The sequence below is a fragment of the Phytophthora sojae genome, assembly GCF_000149755.1.
Source record: "Phytophthora sojae unplaced genomic scaffold PHYSOscaffold_4, whole genome shotgun sequence".
NCBI classification, from domain to species: domain Eukaryota; phylum Oomycota; class Peronosporomycetes; order Peronosporales; family Peronosporaceae; genus Phytophthora; species Phytophthora sojae.
This window is the reverse complement of record NW_009258118.1, coordinates 5248827-5268794: the sequence shown is the minus strand read 5'-3', so window position 1 is coordinate 5268794 and position 19968 is coordinate 5248827. Positions and strand designations below refer to the sequence as shown.

Below are 19968 nucleotides of genomic sequence, written 5' to 3'. Positions count from 1 at the left end.
GGCGTAGGCAAAGACCGCTTGGACTTTTTCGCTGACGTTATCGTGCGAGATACCATCCATTTCCAGGTGATAACGGGCGCTTGGCAGGCGCACCATGACCACGATATAGTTTGCGTATAGGACTGGGACGACCGATTCCAAGTACTCGGATAACACGAGGCACTCCGAAGTGACGAGAAGTTTCAATGCCTCAAGGAGCTCCGAACGCCGCCGCGTTTTTTCTCTTGGCGTGATCACATCCAGACTTTTGCGCTTGGGTTCGACCTGGTTTCGCACAGTTGGATACACTACGGCACTTTGCCCGCTACCGCAATTTTCGCTCGCACTGTGATAAATTCTCTTCGCCAGTTTGTGGACTTTGCCTTAATTTTCGTGATCATCTTCCTCACGTTCTCCTTCATCGGAAACAGTTTATTCGGCAAGCAAGTGCTGCAGTTCTCCATGGCCTCTAACTCAATGGAGTCGTGTATGAACATGCTGTTTGGAGAATTTGACTACAACAGTATTCGATACATCACCGGCTCCGGTGTGTTCTATTGGACTTGCATGGTCGTTGTGAGCCTGATCCTTCTGAACATGATGTTGGCCATCGTCATGGGGTCCTACAAGAACATGAGTAAAGAAGGCTACAATGGCGCTGGGAGTCGGCTGCTCTTCAGCCGATTAAGACACGACCCACCAGATGAGCTGCGGGATTGGTTTCGTAAGCTGGGGCTTTCGAAGAATCACTAGACCAAGTGAAGACGACAAAGAGGCTGCGAACGAGTTTGACGAGATGGGCGAGTTATCGCCCTCACAGGGTTCTTCGGTTAGGTCGAGCGCATGGGGTTGCCACCTCTGCTCCGAGTGGAGATCGCCCGTGATTTCTTCCAGACCGCCGGCCTCTTCTTCGCTGGGCTCTTTGTGCCCGTGATCGCGTATTTGTCGGACTCGGACATTGGCAGCGGTATGCGCAAGATTCTGTGGGGGTTTAGCCGCTTCTACGACGTCTTCGTCGTGGACGTGTCGTCCTTCTTGCAGAACCCAATGACAGCTACCAACGTGTTCGTGGTGTTTCTCATCCTGGGGATTCTCGCAGTGTGGGTGAGCTACTTGTGGTTCTTGAAGACGGGAATGCACATGCACAGTCGAGTTGAGGAGCTGCGGCACGGACACGAAGCCACGATGTGGGCGGCGCTGGCAGTGAGGCAAGCCACGCGGTTCAAGATGTTCACGTACATCATCACGGCGTGCTTGACGGTGTATCTGCCGCTCACTCGGCTGTGTCTGGACGTGATCGCCGCCAGTGCCGCGCCCAAGATGGACTACGAAGACGCTCACTACGGCGCGACGGATCTGGTGATTACGAGGATGAAGGACGGCTCTGGCTGGTGGCTGGCAGTGACGATGGCCGTAGTGATCTGGGGTAGCTTTACATTTACGCTCCCTTGCATGGTCTACAGAGCGATCAAGAAGAACAAGCCCACGGGATCCCACGAAAACGCGAATATGACCCACAACTTGGACGGAGAGAAGGTCGAATTCACGGACAAAGTGTACGCACAACTCGTTGCGAAAGACCCCAGTCAACTGCGCTGTCCCTATCAATCACTATACGCAGGCTTTGGTCAACGCTCTAGCCACTACAAGGTCGTGCAGCTCGGTGTGAAGATTTCTTTGGCGTTTCTGATTGTGTGTACGACGCGTTCGAGCGCTGGGCTGCGTGGGGGTCTCATCTGCACACTCTATATCTTCGTGGTGATCTTCACCGTCAGAGGCAAACCCTTCACGGACCCCATGAACAACGTCCAGGAGATCAGTTCCAAGATAGCGGCCTTCACCACGTGCTTCTGCGCTGCAGTGATCATCGGTCCAAATTCGCTTCGAGGCTGGGGAGGGGTTGCGGTTTTCGTGCAGGTTTTGAACTTGATCGTCATGGTCTCGGTGATAATGCTCGCCATGAAGCGAACCCGACTCTGGATCAAGGATACAACCGGGTTCATGTCATTCAGCGACACTTCCCGAGGAATCGAAGACGCTCGAGCGGTGGACATCGTCCCCGAATGGAACCCGGACAAGGAGGTGAAGCATCGGGTGTGGCAGGCCTTCTGGCAGGCGACGCTGCTGGAGATAACGGAGCCGAAGCTAGGAAATGACTATTCGGGTGTCACCATTGCTAATCGGCTAGCAGACTTGGAGCAAGCGGTTGTAGCTTCAGGGGCTCATCGTGTTGTCTCGCACTGGAAAGGGGAAGAAAATCCGTACACAGTTCGTCCCGTCGAGCAGTTCTGGATGTTCTTGAAGGTGTGGACGTGTTTTGGGGAGATGTGGACGCCCCGCGTAATAGACACTCGGGTTTTGGCAAAATGTACGTCAAGCCGTACCCGTTCCACTGCATCATAGTCTACGACGACCGCATTCAAACTGCAGTGGGTGACGCTGAAGCAGTGGAAGGGGAAGCGTCGAAGGATGTGATAACACTGCGGGATGACTACGACCTAAACGACAGCGCCAGCACACACCGGAACTTGGCAAAATTATTTTTTCTTAACTTTTCACCAAGGATTATCACCAGATGTGAAGTGAGGCAGAAACTACGAGCACTTAGTGCGCTTGCCACCAGCATCCGGTTCCCCTTCGTCCAAGAAGAAGAAGTAACGCTAGAAGACGGCATCTGTGAAGTCAAAAGGTTCGGGAAAACCTACACGGAAACGAGGATGACCAAGGTCAAGTTCAAATGTTACTACACTTGGGGCGTCATTCGCGTCGAGACGGAGTGGGACGGCCACGGCAAAACCCCTCGCATTATGGCTGAAGAGTTTAGCATCTCCATGACGTATCGAGACGGCCAGGGGGATGCCGTGGCGCCAAACACTGGCATCGTCCACAGTCTCAAACATCGAGAGACCACGAAAGGCCCAGAACATATCGGACTCACCGCAGACATGGAGGAAAGTGAGGAACTACACCGAATTTTCTCGCAGACTGAGCCCGACTGGAAGGCTGGCGTCAACAAGCTTCGGTCTCAGGATCAGCAGTATCGGCGGCGACTGGAGGAGAAGCATCGGAGAGGAAACGAGACACTGAGCGACGGCTTCTGGCACGAAGTCTACAACCAGCCGCACCTCCCGCGTAGTAAGCTGGAACATCATTTGCGCGTTCGGGAGATACACCCCAAGTTACGTGGGCTGCCACGCACTCACGCTGATGCTCTAGACGCGCTTTATCTGCGACTGCGATACATTTATTCCCACCCGGCCGTCACGTTCTGGTATGTCTTCTGGGACGACGTGTATGCTCGCAATGGAGAGATGAAGCGGTTAAAAGACCACAAGGCTCTACTGGATCGAATGGAGCGAACTAGTTTGTGTTATCGAGTCATGAAGCGAGACGAGCTTGAAGCGTGCTTGGAGGCCCGCCGATTATTGGGGAGGAAGGCGTATTTCGTGCCGAGACTGCTTCAACTCCGACTTGAACTCGTGGACCCGACCAAAGTTCATCTGCCGCAAGGTCTCTTCGAACCGAAAATCCTCGATCTGCTGTACAACACGCTCAACAAACACATTGAGGCGGCAAAACAGGGCAAAACCACTTCGGAGATTGAAGGCGAACAGGCCAAGGAGAAGGAGGGCAAGTCGCTCGACATTCGGGAGCAAGTGCGAAACGTTTTCCATATTGGGGATCATAAGAGGATGAGCAACGAGGCGCTGCAGACGTTGAGAAGATAGGTTACTTTAATTAGTTTCATGCAGGTTGTTGCTGTCAACCTCTCCGATCAATGTGTCAGAAACAATGGACGGACCTTCATACCACGCTCCGCGCCCACCGCAAAGATCGGTATGCAGAGCAGTGAGTTTCGTGTGGCAGGCTATGCAATTCAGCCATCATGGGAGATATTCAATCGAGAGACTCATCGCGCTGGACGAGTACACCCGAAAGACCTCATGGGCTCGCGTAGTTATCGTTTGCCTGGTGACGCCACTACCAGCCATAATATTCGTTACCTCCCTAGAGACTATACCTCTACAAGATCCGGCTGAGGGCTGGCGCGTCAACTACGGAGTATGGATCCGAGCTGGAGTCATGTCTGGCGCTGTGTCCCATTCGGTTCTCGTCCAGCTTCAGCACTTGGTGGACGACGTGGCCATGTCGAAGCGACAACTTGCTGCGATTGTAGCCATTATGATACTGGGGTATGCAGGGATGTCAATACTCATCGCTGACCAGGTTTTCTTCCCAATTCCCTTCTTGAACTTCACGATGACTGTCCCGTTCCTCCTCCTTTTTGGCTGTGCATTTTATTGTGTGGTTGGTGGTGAAGGTGTTCGCCAGATCTTGCAGCATAAAGAGCAGCTACTTCGCTTTATCGTACTCTTTGCGTCCCAAACGCTGCTGATGGTCATTTATCCGGCGTACCAAGTGCTGTTCCAAGCCGCTGCTAACGGCGGATGCGAACTTTTGGTGGTAGCGCTTTCGCCCATTGTGAAGCTAATCATGAAGAACATCGTGTCGCTGAGTTTCTATCGGGCGCAACTGATGCCACAGGGGGTCATCTGCACGGTGGATTTCCTTAGCGCAATTTTCATCGCTGCCAGTATGCAGAACGCGTCATCCACAACGACTGTGGTCCTCATTATGGCTGTGGATTTGGTTAATACGATGCTAGCGTTGCGTGGCCTACGACGGCGTATCCACCTTAGTTGAACAACTCGAGAAGTGCTCTACGTCCGCCTCCCAGACCTGTATGGAGAACGGCAATCAACACAATGAAACAAGCGTTCCTGGCCGTGCAGGTTAGCCATCACGGGAAATACTCGATCGAGAGGCTGATCGCGCTGGACGAGTACGTCCGAAAGACCTCGTGGAGGCGCGTAATTTTCGTGTGCCTAATAACGCCACTACCAGTGATAATTCTCGTCCTCTCTCAAGAATCCGTGCCGCTGCATGACCCAGCTGAAGGTTGGCGCGTGAATTATGGAATCTGGATCCGCGCGGGAGTTGTATCTGGCGCTGTGTCCCATTCGTTTCTCGTCCAGCTTCTTCACTTGGTGGATGATGTTGCAATGTCGGAGCGACAACTTGCAGCGATTGTAGTAATGGTGGTGTTGGGCTACGCAGCGATGTCGATACTCATCGCTGACAAGATTTTCTTCACGATTCCGTTCATGAACATCACAATGACTGTCCCGTTCTTTCTTCTTATTGTATCTGCATTTTATTTCGTGGTTGGCGGACACGCCGTCCGCCAGGTTTTGCAGCACAAAGGGCAATTGTTTAGCTTTTTCGTACTCCTTACGTCTCAAACTTCGCTGATACTTATTTATCCAGAGTACCAAGTGCTGTTCCAGGCTGCTGCTGACAATGGATATGAACTTGTGGTGGCAATTCTCCTCCCCGTCTTGAAAGTCATTATGAAGAACATCGTTTCACTTAGTTTCTTTCGGAGACAAGACTTGATGCCCGAAGGGGTCATCTTCACGGTGGATTTCTTCAACGCCTTTTACATCGCTACGAGTATGCAGAACGCGTCGTCTACAACGACAGTAATCGTCATTATGGCAGTTGATTTATTCAATACGGCAGTCGCGTTGAATGGCCTTCAACGAGGAACATCACGAATAATTGCCCTACTCCACAAAGCAGGAATATTGCACAGCACCGACCCTCGGCACTTCGATTTGCTCCACTCTGCTAGTTTACTCTGTCAGAGCTCCGAGGAATTCGAGACGCGAAACCGCTCCGGCATCCGGCTGCGATCGTGTCTCCCTTACCGACTATCGACTGCAGGCAACCTCCTGGAACATCTTAGCAATTATCAAGGGTATCGAGCTCAGTCCGTGTCGTCAATAAGCCAAAGCTTAGCTCAAGTGGACAGTGTGCGTAAAGCCTCGAAGAAACGACGACACAGGGTGGTGTACGTCCAAGTGGTTTAGAGGGTGACGAAGTTGTTCAGCGCGTACGTGTCGAGGTAGTGCGTGTATTGTTAGTTAGTCAGCCGCGTCGGCTGCTACGAGTTTATCTAGTTAAATAAAATTGGTTGCGTTGCCAGTCGGGCACGCGCCGGCGGGGTATCGGAAGGTTCGGTACCAACGGCCTAACGAACCTTGGCTGAAGATCAGCACTGTGACGACCTAACTCTCGCGTGCGGAAACAACCAGCACGCTGCAGTTATACCACCCCTAGCTCGGTCAATTTCTCTGTTGCAGCGGCTGCATAGTGGCACAAAGCGGTGTCAATGATATCCAGTCCTTATTGGGCCAAGTGGAGGAGGGTCGTTTAATGTGGGCTTTGCCTGCATTCCCCACTCGTCTAAATCGTTATTGTGTAATGTTCGATTGGATGCTAACATCTAGTAAAATTTGATGTAGCAATTGAATGACCGTTCTGCATCTAAAGCGTTAGCACGAGCAGCAGCGCGTGCAGTTTCCGTTTCATGGTCTACATGTAGAAGCCTTCTCGAGTCTGCTCCGCATGCACACAGTATTTGCAGACGCTTTGTAGGCGGCGTGGCCTCCAAGAGCTGCATCTTTATACAGTATCCTTCCTAATCAACGTTGCGCTCTTGCCTAGTTTACTTGTACGAAGGTCGGCTGCGGATATTGGAGATAGTAGTGATTTCGAGGCACGCTTACCTCTCCTACATCTAACAACTAGTCTCAAACACTACGGCGACGGGAAAATCGAGCCACTATGGAGAAGCCGCAATGACATCATGTAAAGGGCCCATTTATAAGTAGGTAGAAGTTACATAGGTACATACACAAAAGTAGGTGCAGTCACACGGCTAGCGTGTCACCTGCTGTCATGTTCTGATTGGTTGAAAGTGGGGAGCCAGACCCATTTCATCCAATCAGGTGCAGACTTAGATTTGAGTGGTTTACAAGACTCCGTCCCCGTCCCATACATAAACAGAGTTGATTTTACCCTAAAGACAAGACTTGAGCTTATTATTGCAAGCTTCCTCGCAAGCTTCCTCTTATCCACAGTATATGCTAGTGACGGTATCTCTTACCCCGTTACACATCAGCGTACAGTCAATATCACCGTGTTATCCAGGGTTGCATACTAGCTAAGTTCGCAACACGAACTATGTAAACTGGAAAAAAATATTTACTGGCTCAGTAGATTCGATTGACACATCAGTGGGGGACAACTCAGTACATACCTACTGGATTATCCTGGTAGTGCTACTCTATAGTACAAGAAACCCAATAGGGATTAATTCGGGGCTTCAAATATGTGGTCCACAGAAAAGTAGGTATCGAGCCAATACAAATTTCAAGTGTAAGGGTCTTATAAATCTAATAATTTTTATCAAAAACACATATCGGCTGATTTACACGAGTTTTATTACAAAGCATCGCAGGATCCGATCGCTCATGTTAGAGACTATGGGTTTGAATTGTTAATTGAACGTTTACGTAGGTGTATTGCCTTACGAAGGTCTATTCGTTGAGGCGAGGCGGGTGAACGCCTTTATCGTCCAGGGTGTATAGCGCACTATGCCGGACCGAATGAATTCGGGTTCGGAGTACCAGAGATTGTCCACGCGATAAGCAGCCCACGGGACACTAAATGACCCGGGCCTGGAACCGCTTGGACGCACCGAATCGCACTAATGCGGCCCGGTGTTTGGCGTGTGTGCTTGTGTCAACCCCTATAGGTATCGTTTACCTTTGGCGGACCGGATTGCACCGAGTTGAGTTGTTGCGATACAGAATAAAGTCTGCTGGGTGTGTTCCTGGGATGAACCACACCGAATGAACAGAAGGTCAGACCGAATGAAAGGGACCACAGTTAGATCCGTAATTCAAAATAACCAACACACAGAAATAGAATGCCGAGCTGAACGTCACAAAATATACAGCCACCACTTGTAACAGGGTTACACGCACAAGTGGCTACAGTCACTTGTAACTCTAACCGACGCGACGTCTGTTAGAGGTTTGAAAGACTTTCTCGACCTCGGTGTAGACACACCAAATGCTACATACATTTAGAATCACCACGATGGGTGGTCCATAGAGACTTAGGATTCCTATTGGCTGAAAGCAGCATCTTTTAGCCAATCAGCGACATGCACAGCATTGGAATTCTGCCAACCAGCCGTTGGCAGATTCCTAGTTTAAAATATTACATTTAGAGGAAGTCAGAAACATAAAACAAAAATAGCAGTTCTCATTTTAACCCAAAAACATTATTTGGATCGTTTATTTAGATTAATCTATACTCGGAGGCCCGAGTATAATTAACTCTAATTTAAACTAAGCTACGCTTCCTCACATACACGCGCACACGTGTAAGCTAAAGTAGTGGGCCAAAGTAGGCCAATTACACCTGGTAGCACTTTGTAGTCCGTCCAACGACCGACTACCTGAGTTCGTACGTCACCGCACGAACGCGGAGCTGAGAACCTTCCCATGGATACAGAGGTGCCCATGGAAAGCTCCACTACGCCTGCAACTCACGTTGCACGCGCTGACTGTCCCCACCTGTCGGATCCGGAGTGGGAGGCCCTCCAACGACTGTCATCAGTCATTGGTGAGGCGGCTGTAGCTACGATGCTGCGTACGCTAACGCCGACAGAGCAACACGGTGTTGCTCAGGGTTTCATCCTGAAGGAGCAACGCGATGTTGCTGCTACTACCGCGGTGTCGTCCGGGACGACACCACGCGCGCAATCGCTAAAGCTCAATGTGAGTAACTATGTCGGAAGAGAAGGCGAGCCTCTCCTCCGTTGGCTTGTCGATCTCGACACTGCCATTGCGGCTCGACGTATCGTCGACCCGTTGTCGAAGGTTGCGTTCGCCATGTCATGTCTTGGCGGACGTGCCTATCTCTTCCGTGAGTACCCGAGTACTCTCGAAGCTGCAATTACTCTTGCAATGCAGGAGGAGTTTAGCCTGCGGCAGGCTAAGCTGCATGCACATGTGGCGAGGCCACAGCCACGCCCGGTAGTGAGGACGGGAGGCCCAGAACCCATGGACCTCTCGAGTGCTGCAACTGCTGGACCCCAGTAGTCACAGGGAAACAATGTGCGATGCTACCGTTGCGGTAGAGTCGGTCACTTTGCTCGGGAGTGCACGGCCCCCGTGCACCAGCAGGGTGGATATCGCGGCGGTGCCGGGCACCGTCGCAACCAAACAAAAAACGCTGGGCATCAGTAGACGCGGGGCGCCCTACTGGTAATGCAGTTCCGCGTGTCGACCTTGGACACGCGACACTGAGGACTGCAGCCCCCAGTGAGGTTCATTCTCACTGCAAGAACCAAGATGACAAGCCTGACCTTGTCATCCTGAACGTGAACTCGATGAGAGCAAGCAGCTCACTCCGTGCTTTGGTAGATTCTGGCGCGTCGAAGAACTTTGTTCAACTGCGAAGTCTATCAAGGCTTAACTTCGAGGATTTAAAGATACCTCGAAGTATGTTGGAGGTACGACTGACAACGGGTGCCGTCGTGAAGACCGAGAAGCGCATAGTACGCGTGCGCTTCACGTATAAAGATCAAGAGTTTGTCGAGACCTTTATCGTCCTGGATCTGGACGATAAGTTTGACATTGTATTGGGCATGCCGTGGCTTGCACGGCATGATCCGGTCATCGATTGGCAGAAGCGCACTCTCGTGCGCTTCGGTCGCGACAGCGGAACAGTGAGCGATGGCCCTGTTGCCGCTACGCACGCATCGACAGGTACGCGCGACTCCCCCCTCGAGACAGCGCCTAATACCGCTGTCCCGGAGCGCCCTGGGCGCGCGCGAGCACACGCCCAAGAGCAGCTAGCGTCGGCGTTGCCGCCGACAGCTAATGATGGAAATGTGTTGACCTCGGAGGTCGACACCCGCTTTTCAGCGAATCAGGAAGAGTCTCCGGCCTCAAGGGGCACGGATGACGCAGGCGAGTCACACGCCTCAGCCGTGGAGGCTGACGCGAATCTGATTGGATCAGGTCTGGCCAATAATAAGAGCCAAGGTGACGAAACGCCGTCGACTCCGGGAGTCGTTGGCTTGAGTGAATTTGATTCGTCGGCTCGGGGAGCCGACGCACCCTCCGTAATGGGGGTCTCCGCCAATGGTTGGCGTCGAGGTATTGAAGTCGCATCGATTCCGGGAGTCGATAGCTTGGACGAATTTGATTCGTCGGCTCGGGGAGCCGACGCACCCTCCGTAATGGAGGGCTCCACCAATAACAGGCGTCGATGTGAAGATGGCGTGTCGGCTCCGGGAGCCGACGCTGCAGGCGGTGCGGAAGGTTGCAAACGTCCCGCACCGGAAAAACTTGCATGCTGTCGTGCAGCCGGGCTGCACGACGAAGCGCCGGGCGACCACGCCGGGCTTGAAGTCGCTCGCCCGCGGGATGAACCCGCCGGCGGTACTGAAGAAGAACACCCGTCCACGGCTGGGCCTGGACGAGGTCAAGAACCAAGCGGAGCCGGGATCCGCAAAACAAGAAGACGGCGCATGCGAAGATCGCTGCGCAAGTCTCGTCCCGGGGCCGAGACGCAACAAGAAATGTCTGCCGGGCAGACGGAGGCTGAGAAGCCGGACGTCGAGACGTTGAACGTCTTGACGCGTACCTGTGCCGGGTTCCGGTACAGGGAGATGACTCTCGCTAACCCTCCGACGCATGCGTCGGAGTTGACTTCGCTTCCAGTCATGAGCTGGAAGCGCTTCGCGCGTGACTTGCACGATGGACGCATCGAGCAAATATGCATTCTCTCGGACGCCGAGAGAACGAAGAGCGAGAATGAAGAACCGAGGCAGTTCTTCATGGAGAGCACCACTGAGAGCGAGGACACTCTCAGTGCGAAGACGAAGAAGGAGCGCTTTGAAGAGCAGAGCTGGGACTCATTGAAGACGAGCCCCTACTACGAGATCTTACGGGAGTACGCGGACGTACTCCTGGAAGAGATTCCTGCGGAGCTTCCGCAGGATAACGCATCCAGCACGAGATTGATCTCGTGCCGGGCACGAAGTACTGTGTCACGCGGCAGTGGCCACTGCCGCGAGAGCTGGTCAAGGCGATCGACGACTTCTTTGAGAGTCGTCACAAAGCTGGACAAGTGCGGGAATCGAAATCCCCGCACAGTGCTCCGACGTTTTGTGTCAAGAAGCCACAGGGCGGCTGGCGCATCGTTCATGCGTACAACAAGCTGAACGATGCGACGATACCGGCGCAGACACCGATACCGCGAAAAGATGTCATCATCGATTCGATGGCCAGGAGCACTATCTACAGTGCTCTTGATCTGCGCGATGGGTTCTATCAGATCCTCATGCGTGAGAGCGACATCCCTCTCACGGCTGTGAGCACGCCGAGCGGCATGCTCTGGGAGTGGCTAGTGATGCCGCAGGGTCTGAAGAACGCCCCTGCGACCTTCAACAGGTGCGTAACGCGATTGTTGCGCTCGGTGCGCGACTTCACACCGAGCTACTTCGACGATGTGTTCGTCCACAGTCGGGCTGCGGACGGGATGAGCAATGTTGAGATACACAAGGTGCATCACCGGAAGCTGCTTGCGCTCATGCGCAAGCACAAGCTCTATGCGAACCTGAAGAAGTGCATCTTCGGGGCGAGCGAGATACCCGTGCTCGGGTGTCTCGTCGGGAAGAACGGTGTCCGCCCTGACCATGAGAAGGTCAGAGTGATCAATGAGTGGTCGACGCCGTCGAACGTCAAGGAACTGCGGCAGTTCCTTGGCTTGGCCACATACTTGTGCAAGTACGTGAAGGACTACGCAGGCATGATACACCCACTGTCACAGCTCCTGAAGAAAGACGCCGAGTGGGTTTGGGCTGCTGAGTGTCAGCAGGCCTTCGATGCAGTCAAGCGGGGCTTGACTGAGGCGCCGATCTTGGCGTCAGCCGACCAAGATCGTCCATTCGACGTTGTGTGTGACGCATCCGACTTTGCAATCGCATGTGCGTTGATGCAGCACGATCACGAGGGCCGTGATCGTGTCGTCTACTACCAATCGCGTCAGCTGAAGCCAGCTGAGCGCAACTACCCGGTACATGACAAGGAACTCCTTGCCATGAAGTACGCACTCGCGAAGTTCCGAGTGTATCTACTCGGAAGCAAACCGTTCGTGGTCTATACGGACCACGCGTCGCTGCGGACGGCTGTGAAGTCACCGCACATCTCGCAACGCATGGCGAGACGGCTCTCATTCTTCGCAGAGTATAACTTCCGGGTTGAGTACAAACCCGGAAGACTCAATGTGGTGGCCTACGCGCTCTCGCGTCGACCTGACTACGCCACGACTCAATGCCATTGACGCCATGCGATCGAGCACCCCGACGTCGTCACTGTTGGACGACGTGAAGGTCGCGTCCGCGTCGTGCGCGTACGCGAAGCTCTTGCTGACCTACGGCTCAGCGCCTTCTGACAAAGCTCGTCAGAAGCTGCCGAAGCATCTTCGGGCTCGTGCACACCGTTCCCGGGTGCACGGCGGGTTATTACTCTACAGTGCAGTCGACGACAACGCGGAGCGCGTTGTCGTGCCCAATGACCATTACCTGCGACTCAGGATCATGTACGAGTATCACGATGCACCGACTTCGGGACATCCGGGCCGTGAGAAGACATACCTTCTTCTCACGCGAGACTTCTACTGGGCCCACCAGTATAAATGGGTGCGCAAGTACGTCCGTGCTTGCGAGGTTTGTCAACGTGTGAAGCATGCGCCTTTCGCGCAGGCTCCCTTGCAGTCATTACCAACTCCACGGGAGTGTTGGCATCGACGTTTGTTTTCAACGCCTTAATCAGGAGACCAAAGTAAATGGGGATTGCTCCAAACTTCATGCAGAACCAAAAGAGGTCATTTGCTTTTGACCAGATACTCCGACCAAGTCGTGCAGGGGGCGCCACAGCTTACTCCAAAAATAATTAGCCAGATTCCCAGAGCGATGAAAGTCGCCCCTAGAGTGTAAGCAAACGCTAGGTCTTGTTCACGGTAGTCTGGTATTGCCTTCGTCAGGGCTTTCAACTCAATGGTTCCAGACTGTCGGAAGTCCATCTGAAGTCTGGTAATTGAAACCCCGTCCACTTCGCCATTGTATGCTGCAACTGTAACGAGAACCTGCTCGGTGTAATGATTTATTCACGTATCGTTTGCTCTCAGGTCCGAGATTTTCGTGATAGCCTCGGCTGAACTCAAGCCGATATCGAGGAACGTGGAAGACGCCGTGCCTGAATACATACCCCCGCAAATTGGATACAGTCTCACAAAAGTTTCGGTATTGTCACAAACCATTGGAACGACCTGGGTTATCTCCACGATCACGCCGCCCAGCACTTGGTTTTTACTTGCAATCAGACCTCGATGATCCATCGCTAGAGCTGTGCCATTGTAATCGGTCGTAAGGAAGACTGTCGGAATGAACGTCTCCGTTAGCCAACTGTAGACGTCATCGATGTTATCGATCTCTCGAAACTGCGTCGTTGTACTCGAGTCCCGGATGGACGGAGCGAGGGGGATTAAGCTTATTTCCGCTACTAAAAAGGTTGGAATCCGCTACGACTTATTGGTGACATCACCGATAAAATCCGATATCTCCGATAAAACCTCCGAGCTCGATAGCAATGCATTTATCTGAATAATGAGGGATTAGCCAGTGGACCACAGTCACAGTTTTGAGATGGAGAGGAAGCGGCTGATCCAAGAGGGCCTCGCGAAGAGAGCGTTCCCCCCTCGCGTGGCGTACCCGGAGCTCAGCAACCGTTGGGACGAACTGTCACCTCTCGCAGGCTTATTCGACCATCCTGTCGTAGTTTGGGTCCCCGAGGCTACGTGCCGTGGCCAGAAACCTGCGTGCGTGGTGTCGGGATGTCGCTGTACACCGGGCAGCGTGCTGTTGAGGACATCGAGGGAAAACAGGTCTTGCTGTACATCAAGTATCAGTGCGCTGGCAGCGCGCGAACATGCTTCTCTACGATTTCGCCTGAATATCTCCATTCTAATGTCGAAGCCATGGTGCACTTCTCGTATATATTAGGCTCCAAGTCCGGCTATTCCAAGCCGCTCCTAGACATGATTCACGACGGGATGATGTCCCCCAACCACCTGAGTAGCACCGTCGCCAACATCCGTCGTCGACGCCAAGCCCGCTACTACAAACTGTACACACTATTCGCAGATCGCGTTCGCCGTCTACGACTGTCTAATCCGGACTACGTGGCGCCAACACCACCTACTGTGGCGGAGTACTGCGCTTCAAAAGCTGTCGTAGACACCAAGGTTCTCACTGCGGCGTGGATGGAGACTACAGCCATGTATGGACCGCTCTGTGAGCTTTTGATGCAGAAAATGTCGGTAAGAAAGGTGCTTCGCGTGGACCATTCTGCGAAGTTCTGTAAGAAGTTGAAGGTTTGGGACGGGCTGGGGCAGCGTACAAGCATCTCGGACGCTAAGTTACTTCTTTTGATCCAAAACGAAGTTGGCCAGATTGTGGGACGTCGACTTACAAGGTCGGAGAACAATGAGGAAACTGCTGCGCTACTTGACGCTGTCAAGCCAACCCTGAAACCAGAGGATGATGAAGCTATCTACCTAGTAAGTGACAACGCCAATGGAGTGCGTGGGATGGTGCAGCACACGTTTGGCGGAAGAGTAGATGTGAAGCAGGATCCGTTCCATGTCATGATGCGAGTCAAGGAGAAGCTAGCCAGCGCAGCGAAGAAGAAGTGGATTTCGAAGGAGCTGATGAGCGCCATGTACACGGTGGAGCGACGGCTTCGTCCACCTGAGGAAATGGAAAAAGAATTTCGTCGTGTTGCGAGCCTCGTGCGCCTAGTGATCTCTCATGCTCGGAGGCGACGTGGCAGGGCTGTATTGACAGCAACGCCGCGCAGATCAAGAACGGAGATTTGTTTGTGGAGAATAACGACTACGCAGAAGCCCACACTACGACACGAGTCGTCGCTACGAGTCAGCTAGAAGGTTTTCACTCCGGGCTAAAAAAGCTTCTGAACCGCGCTCTCTCTGTTGAAGTTGGTCTGCGAATTCTGGATGTTTTTATCGTGCAGCACAACCTCCGGATAGGCGCCAAGTTTGGTAGGAATGCTGCCTTTGGGGACTTCGATTTTGTGTCTCTGGCACAAGCAGCAATTTTGAGTCGTGGCACCGTCCAGGATACACCTCAGCTCGCATTCGTCAGTCACATTCTCTCGGGCCAGATGCCGCACCCGCAGTACCGGTCAGGATCGTCATTGGATTTTGAATTTTCAGAGTGGCTCAGAAGGTTTGACAGCGCGCGCGTTGTGCCTGATAATGTCGAAGCTGCTCTTGCCCGACCACGGCGACATTGGGCAAACGTTCGCGAGTTACTTCTCCTGAACTCGAACAGTATGAAGAACCGCCGCCTCTCGCGCTCTCACTTCATGTCCTTGCTGCATTTGGAGCCACAAGACTCTTGAGTCGTCGGTGGGGTTTTCGCTGAAGGAGTACGAGCTGCTGCGCCAGGTGCGAAAGGAGCAAGCACGCGAGGAGCAAACCTGGTCGCAGTGTCCGCTAGTGTCCACCATCATGTTTAACATTGCCGTGGATGCAAACTCCAACAGCAGTTTCAAACTTCGGTAACGCAGCTACGCAACCATCGTTGCAAAATTGAAGGTCATTGCCGACGAGAAGAGCAACGGTGCAGTAAAAGCCAAGCCCGTCGTCGATAGTGCTGTCAAAACGAGCGGTCTACCAGACAGCAGCAGCAGAACCTCTTCGCCCAACTCTGAATCACCTGCAAAAACCAAGCCAGCGAAAGCTCTTCGCGTTTGATCACACTCGACCCGAAATCCCCGAGACCAATACCAACAAGCAAGCTATCCAGATCCAGCTCTTCAAGTTACTCCGCTCCTCAAAACTTTTCACCGGCAAGAAGCTATTCATCCCTATTTACAGCTTCGCAAGCTGCGTGTGCGACGGCATCTGGCCGAAAAGCGAATCAAACCTGACGCTTAGGTGGGGAGCGATGAAGCGAGCCGAGAATCGAGGAGCCAGCCTCAAAATTAAGCTTCGCCTGCACGATCGAGCAGCTCAAGAAACAGCAATATGCCGCTGCTAACGATGCAACCAACACGGCACTCAGCGTGAGCATGGATCCAGACGTGCTAATAGATGCTGCCGCCAGCAGCGACGACGACGCTTCCAGCACTGACAACTTCAATACAGAGCAGGTCAGCTGTGCCGCTGTCCCTGATCACGAAGCTAGGCCTGCATCCAGTGAAACCAGCCTCGAAAGTTCCCTCACAGGCGGCAGCAGTACACGTGAGCCAGCGTCAGGTGCAAGTCTAGGCGTGTTAAGCAGAAGTGTTGGTGAAAACAACGCGACACCATCAGCCGCCAGCCACCCTGCCTTCGCAATGGAGCAACCGCCTACGATGCTGACAGAAGATGATATTGAGCGCTTCAGAACGCTAGCAAACTCTATACCTCAAGTGTCAGGTAAATGGGAGTACCTGCACAATGTTTTCCTCAAGGAGCATCCTGATTCCCAGCTGAGTGCAAATGCCCTACGGTGCAGACTGAAAGATCGTCGTATGCGTGCTCCGAGCACTGTGGAAGCCGCGGTCCAGTTGACTACACCCGTCGGAAGGAAGAGATCTCGTGCGACATCGTGTGCAAGCTGTCAAAAGAAGCGAAAGAGATGCGGAGATACGAGTGTCAATCCGTCGTGTACACGAGCATCGAAGCCAATAAGCTCCTCGATAGATTCATTCTTCAGTACCTTATCTCAATAGATGGGCTTGGACACGACACCTCGATGCATTGGCTTTCTTCACCTTGGTAGTGTAGGAACTTTCACAGGACACAGGCACTGGCTGCACCGACAGTTGCTTGACCGGATGCCCGTGAGCACCGCGTCGCTCGAGACGCAGCGCATGATCTACACCGTACCCCACCGGTGCTTGTGCTACTCGAGGGCGCGGTAGCTAAGTCGGTAGCGACGCAAAAGAAAGCTTGTTCCGCCGACACCAGCACGCGCCGTTTACCGCAATGATGGGGGATCCGGGACAGGTGTGCGGGACGCACCGAGCGGACCGTTTGTGACCGCCTGTAGATCGGTGGGACATCCCTAGCATTTTCGATACACCTCCGCTACTCCGCTAAAATCGGATGCCTTTCGCTACTATAAATAGAAACGAGTACATGGTGCTTAGAAACGGTAGTGAGCATTCCAGCGAACGGACCCATTGCCGCACACTCGGAGTTAGTTTTCTTTATGCGGGGTCTGCAGTACACTCAGGGACGCACTTCACATGGCTCCATCTATTTCTATCCTGTTTCTTAATCGCACATAAACCCCGCGAATAGTATCGGATTGCATCTCACCTAACCTATGTATGTTTTCCATCCGTTTTTGTATAGCAAGTAAGCCGAGGGAGGTCGTCATAGCGGTTGACTGCGCTAATATTTGCTGGGTTGGTTTCTCCGACCCAATGAGAGATCCGACGCAGAAACAGTGACCAGGTGGCGGATAAAATCCACCCACAGTACGATATCGTCGAATTTGAGTGGAGGAATTACCACGATCCAGTAGAAAAGTATTGGATCGTCCCCCAGCCCGACAGCCATTTTCTTCATACAGTAAAAAAATCCTAAGTACGCCTGGCACGCCACTTGCGAACCTATCAACCATTTATGGGCTAAATTCGAGCTCTCGGTTTATTTGCGGGACACCTGAAATAGATACGTGGGAGGTAAGATTTCGAAGGCTAGTGCTAAATAAAAACCAAGTAGTCTTGAATAATGAATAATTCTCTAAAGGGTGATTCACAGCTATATTCTGCTGCATTGTGCAAATGTCCAAGTCAAGAGCAAGAAGCCCCCCAAACTACGGCTCTGCTCGCTTTTCACTCGACGTACCTGATCTCGAAGCTGCCAAGGAGTTGGGACTACTCAGGGACGATGTTGCAGTCGAGTCGACGAACCCGACAAGCTCAACGTATGGCTTGGCCTACCAGCTCCGAGAGAATATTGCCAATTCAGTCTTTTCTTTACAAAAAGCAGTCCACAGCAAGTGCAAAGATTTGGCTGTGAGGTGCGGCTTCCAGATTTTTGTGAAGCAGACCAGTGTGAAGGCCGACAACTCCGGTAATGCGAAATTTGCGTGCAAGACGCTCAATGGAACGCAATATTTCGACCGGACTACACCAGCTGCCCAACTCACGTGTCCGTTTTTCGTGAATGTTCACGGGAAACCGGGGAAGTGGAAGATAACCCAGGCAAATTTTGCGCACAATCACCTCAAGTTCGTTGGTATTGTCAAGGCCCCTTGTGTTGAAGGGTCCATCCCGTTGCCGTCCAAGCCCATGCGGAATACCACGCAGCAGATAAGCAAGCTGACAGCGATTGTCGAGACCGAGATGCTTCTCGCCCACGATGGATCCACGGCTTCTATGTCAGGCGCCGCTATCAGGAATTTTCTGAAATCGAAAGGAGCGGACGTAAGCGCTACATCGGTGTCCAGAATGAAGCAGAAAATTGACGACAAAATTCACGGCGACTTGGTAGAAAGTTACCAAAAACTGCGGGCGTACTTCGAGTTGATGGCGCACAAGAACCCCGGATCGGTTTGGAGAGTGGAAACTGCCGCGGACGGATCGTCGTTTGGTCGAGCGTGCTTCATCCCTAACGCTGGTATTCACATTGCCCAGAACTGCAAAAAGATGGTCGGCTTTGACGGGGTCCACCTTAAAAAGGAAATGCACGAACAGGGCATTTATCTGGGAGCTACCGTGAAAGACTACAACAACCACATCGTTCCAGTTGGACTCGCGCTGGTTTCACAAGAGGACAAGGCCAATTGGATTTGGTTCCTGGGAGCATTCAAGGAGGCAGTTGACTGGGAAAAGTTCACGATATTGTCGGATAGACAAAAAGGTCTGCTTCCAGCTGTCGCGACAATTTTCCCAAACGCTGGCCATACGATACTGCCTGCGGCATATCATAGACAACATTAACAGGAAATGTTCCAGATTGTCCCAGGAAGACCGTGCGTGGGTATGCCGAATGGCACGCAGCGACTGTGAAAATGACTATAAGCTGTATCGAAGTGAACTCGCCGTGAACAACCCTGCCGCTGCGAATTTTCTGGACGGAATCGAACGTGCTCACTGGGTGAAGTACAGTTTCCAAGAAAAGTTTAATCTCCCGACTTTCGACGAAATAACCTCAAATTTGTCAGAGCAAGCGAACAACTGGATGGGTAAAGAGCTTCGGACCGCCAAACCCTTGGACGAATTCCACTTGTACTTCTTGAAGCTGAGTCAACTGATGTCCAAAAGGCGACAATTGATTGTAACGTGGAAAAAATCTGGCGCACTCTCGGATTTAGTCCCCAAGTTGTTAGAGCGACGTACAGACCGCCAAGCTGCAGCTGATATGTGCGAGTTTACACCCCTTCTCGAGGGTGCGTACAGCGTCTTGTTCAAAGGCCCTGTTGCCATACCAGAATATGTGCACCCAGACCGGGTAGTGGATTTGCCAGCGCTGGAGTGCACGTGCGGCAATTGGCAAGACCAAATGTTCCCTTGTGTCCACGCAATTTGCGCTGCTTCAAAGGATGGCCGACGAATCGAAGACTTGTATGACGCCAAGCGTATGTCGATCGAGCACTTCCGTGATACGTACACATTCAAATTTCTCCCTTGGCCGACAACAGCAACCTTACAGCGGGACGACACAATTCTTCCTCCACAACTTGAACCCACTCCTGAACGGATTGGTAAAAGAGGGTTGAAGCCGGGGAAGAGGCCACAACACAAGCGAAAGATTGTGAAAAACGCGCTGTAGGGACAAGAATAAGCTTCGTCGGGCAAAGCCAATTTATACTTTATCGATCTGTATTTTTGACAAACAACACTTCATAATTAATAGATATTGTGCTTTCCGACAATTCTAACCAAATATGCAAGTGTTGCTGAGTCATATTTGGGTAAGGTATATTAAAAATCTAAACTGATAGATCTCTAGTGTTGTGCCCTAAGAACACGCGAG

The 19968-nt window shown here is 52.4% G+C and overlaps 6 protein-coding genes across 6 annotated transcripts; all 6 read left to right on the top strand.

The window, feature by feature from the left end:
- Positions 1 to 441: 441 nt before the first annotated feature.
- Positions 442 to 3707, top strand: PHYSODRAFT_301000 (hypothetical protein; the record flags this gene model as incomplete). Its single annotated transcript, XM_009529024.1, has 3 exons — positions 442 to 703; positions 848 to 2347; positions 2383 to 3707. 3 exons carry the CDS (start codon positions 442 to 444, stop codon positions 3705 to 3707), a joined length of 3087 nt encoding a protein of 1028 aa, XP_009527319.1.
- A 130-nt stretch (positions 3708 to 3837) lies between these two features.
- PHYSODRAFT_407061 (hypothetical protein) lies at positions 3838 to 5759 on the top strand (the record flags this gene model as incomplete). Its single annotated transcript, XM_009529023.1, has 2 exons — positions 3838 to 4398; positions 5310 to 5759. Coding segments are annotated over 2 exons (1011 nt in total), but the record flags the coding sequence as incomplete, so codon positions are not given.
- Positions 5760 to 8789: 3030 nt separating this feature from the next.
- PHYSODRAFT_499075 (hypothetical protein) lies at positions 8790 to 9754 on the top strand (the record flags this gene model as incomplete). The annotated part of the gene is made up of 4 exons (XM_009529022.1): positions 8790 to 8998; positions 9040 to 9071; positions 9144 to 9280; positions 9491 to 9754. Coding segments are annotated over 4 exons (642 nt in total), but the record flags the coding sequence as incomplete, so codon positions are not given.
- Positions 9755 to 13615: 3861 nt separating this feature from the next.
- PHYSODRAFT_500774 (hypothetical protein) lies at positions 13616 to 14913 on the top strand (the record flags this gene model as incomplete). Its single annotated transcript, XM_009529021.1, has 5 exons — positions 13616 to 13697; positions 13749 to 13795; positions 13837 to 14044; positions 14114 to 14444; positions 14535 to 14913. The coding sequence occupies 5 exons, from the start codon at positions 13616 to 13618 to the stop codon at positions 14911 to 14913; spliced, it is 1047 nt and encodes a 348-aa protein (XP_009527316.1).
- Positions 14914 to 16064: 1151 nt separating this feature from the next.
- PHYSODRAFT_300999 (hypothetical protein) lies at positions 16065 to 16709 on the top strand (the record flags this gene model as incomplete). Its single annotated transcript, XM_009529020.1, has 1 exon — positions 16065 to 16709. The coding sequence occupies one exon, from the start codon at positions 16065 to 16067 to the stop codon at positions 16707 to 16709; it is 645 nt and encodes a 214-aa protein (XP_009527315.1).
- A 1626-nt stretch (positions 16710 to 18335) lies between these two features.
- PHYSODRAFT_503148 (hypothetical protein) lies at positions 18336 to 19764 on the top strand (the record flags this gene model as incomplete). The annotated part of the gene is made up of 2 exons (XM_009529019.1): positions 18336 to 18486; positions 19307 to 19764. The coding sequence occupies 2 exons, from the start codon at positions 18336 to 18338 to the stop codon at positions 19762 to 19764; spliced, it is 609 nt and encodes a 202-aa protein (XP_009527314.1).
- Between the last annotated feature and the right edge of the window lie 204 nt (positions 19765 to 19968).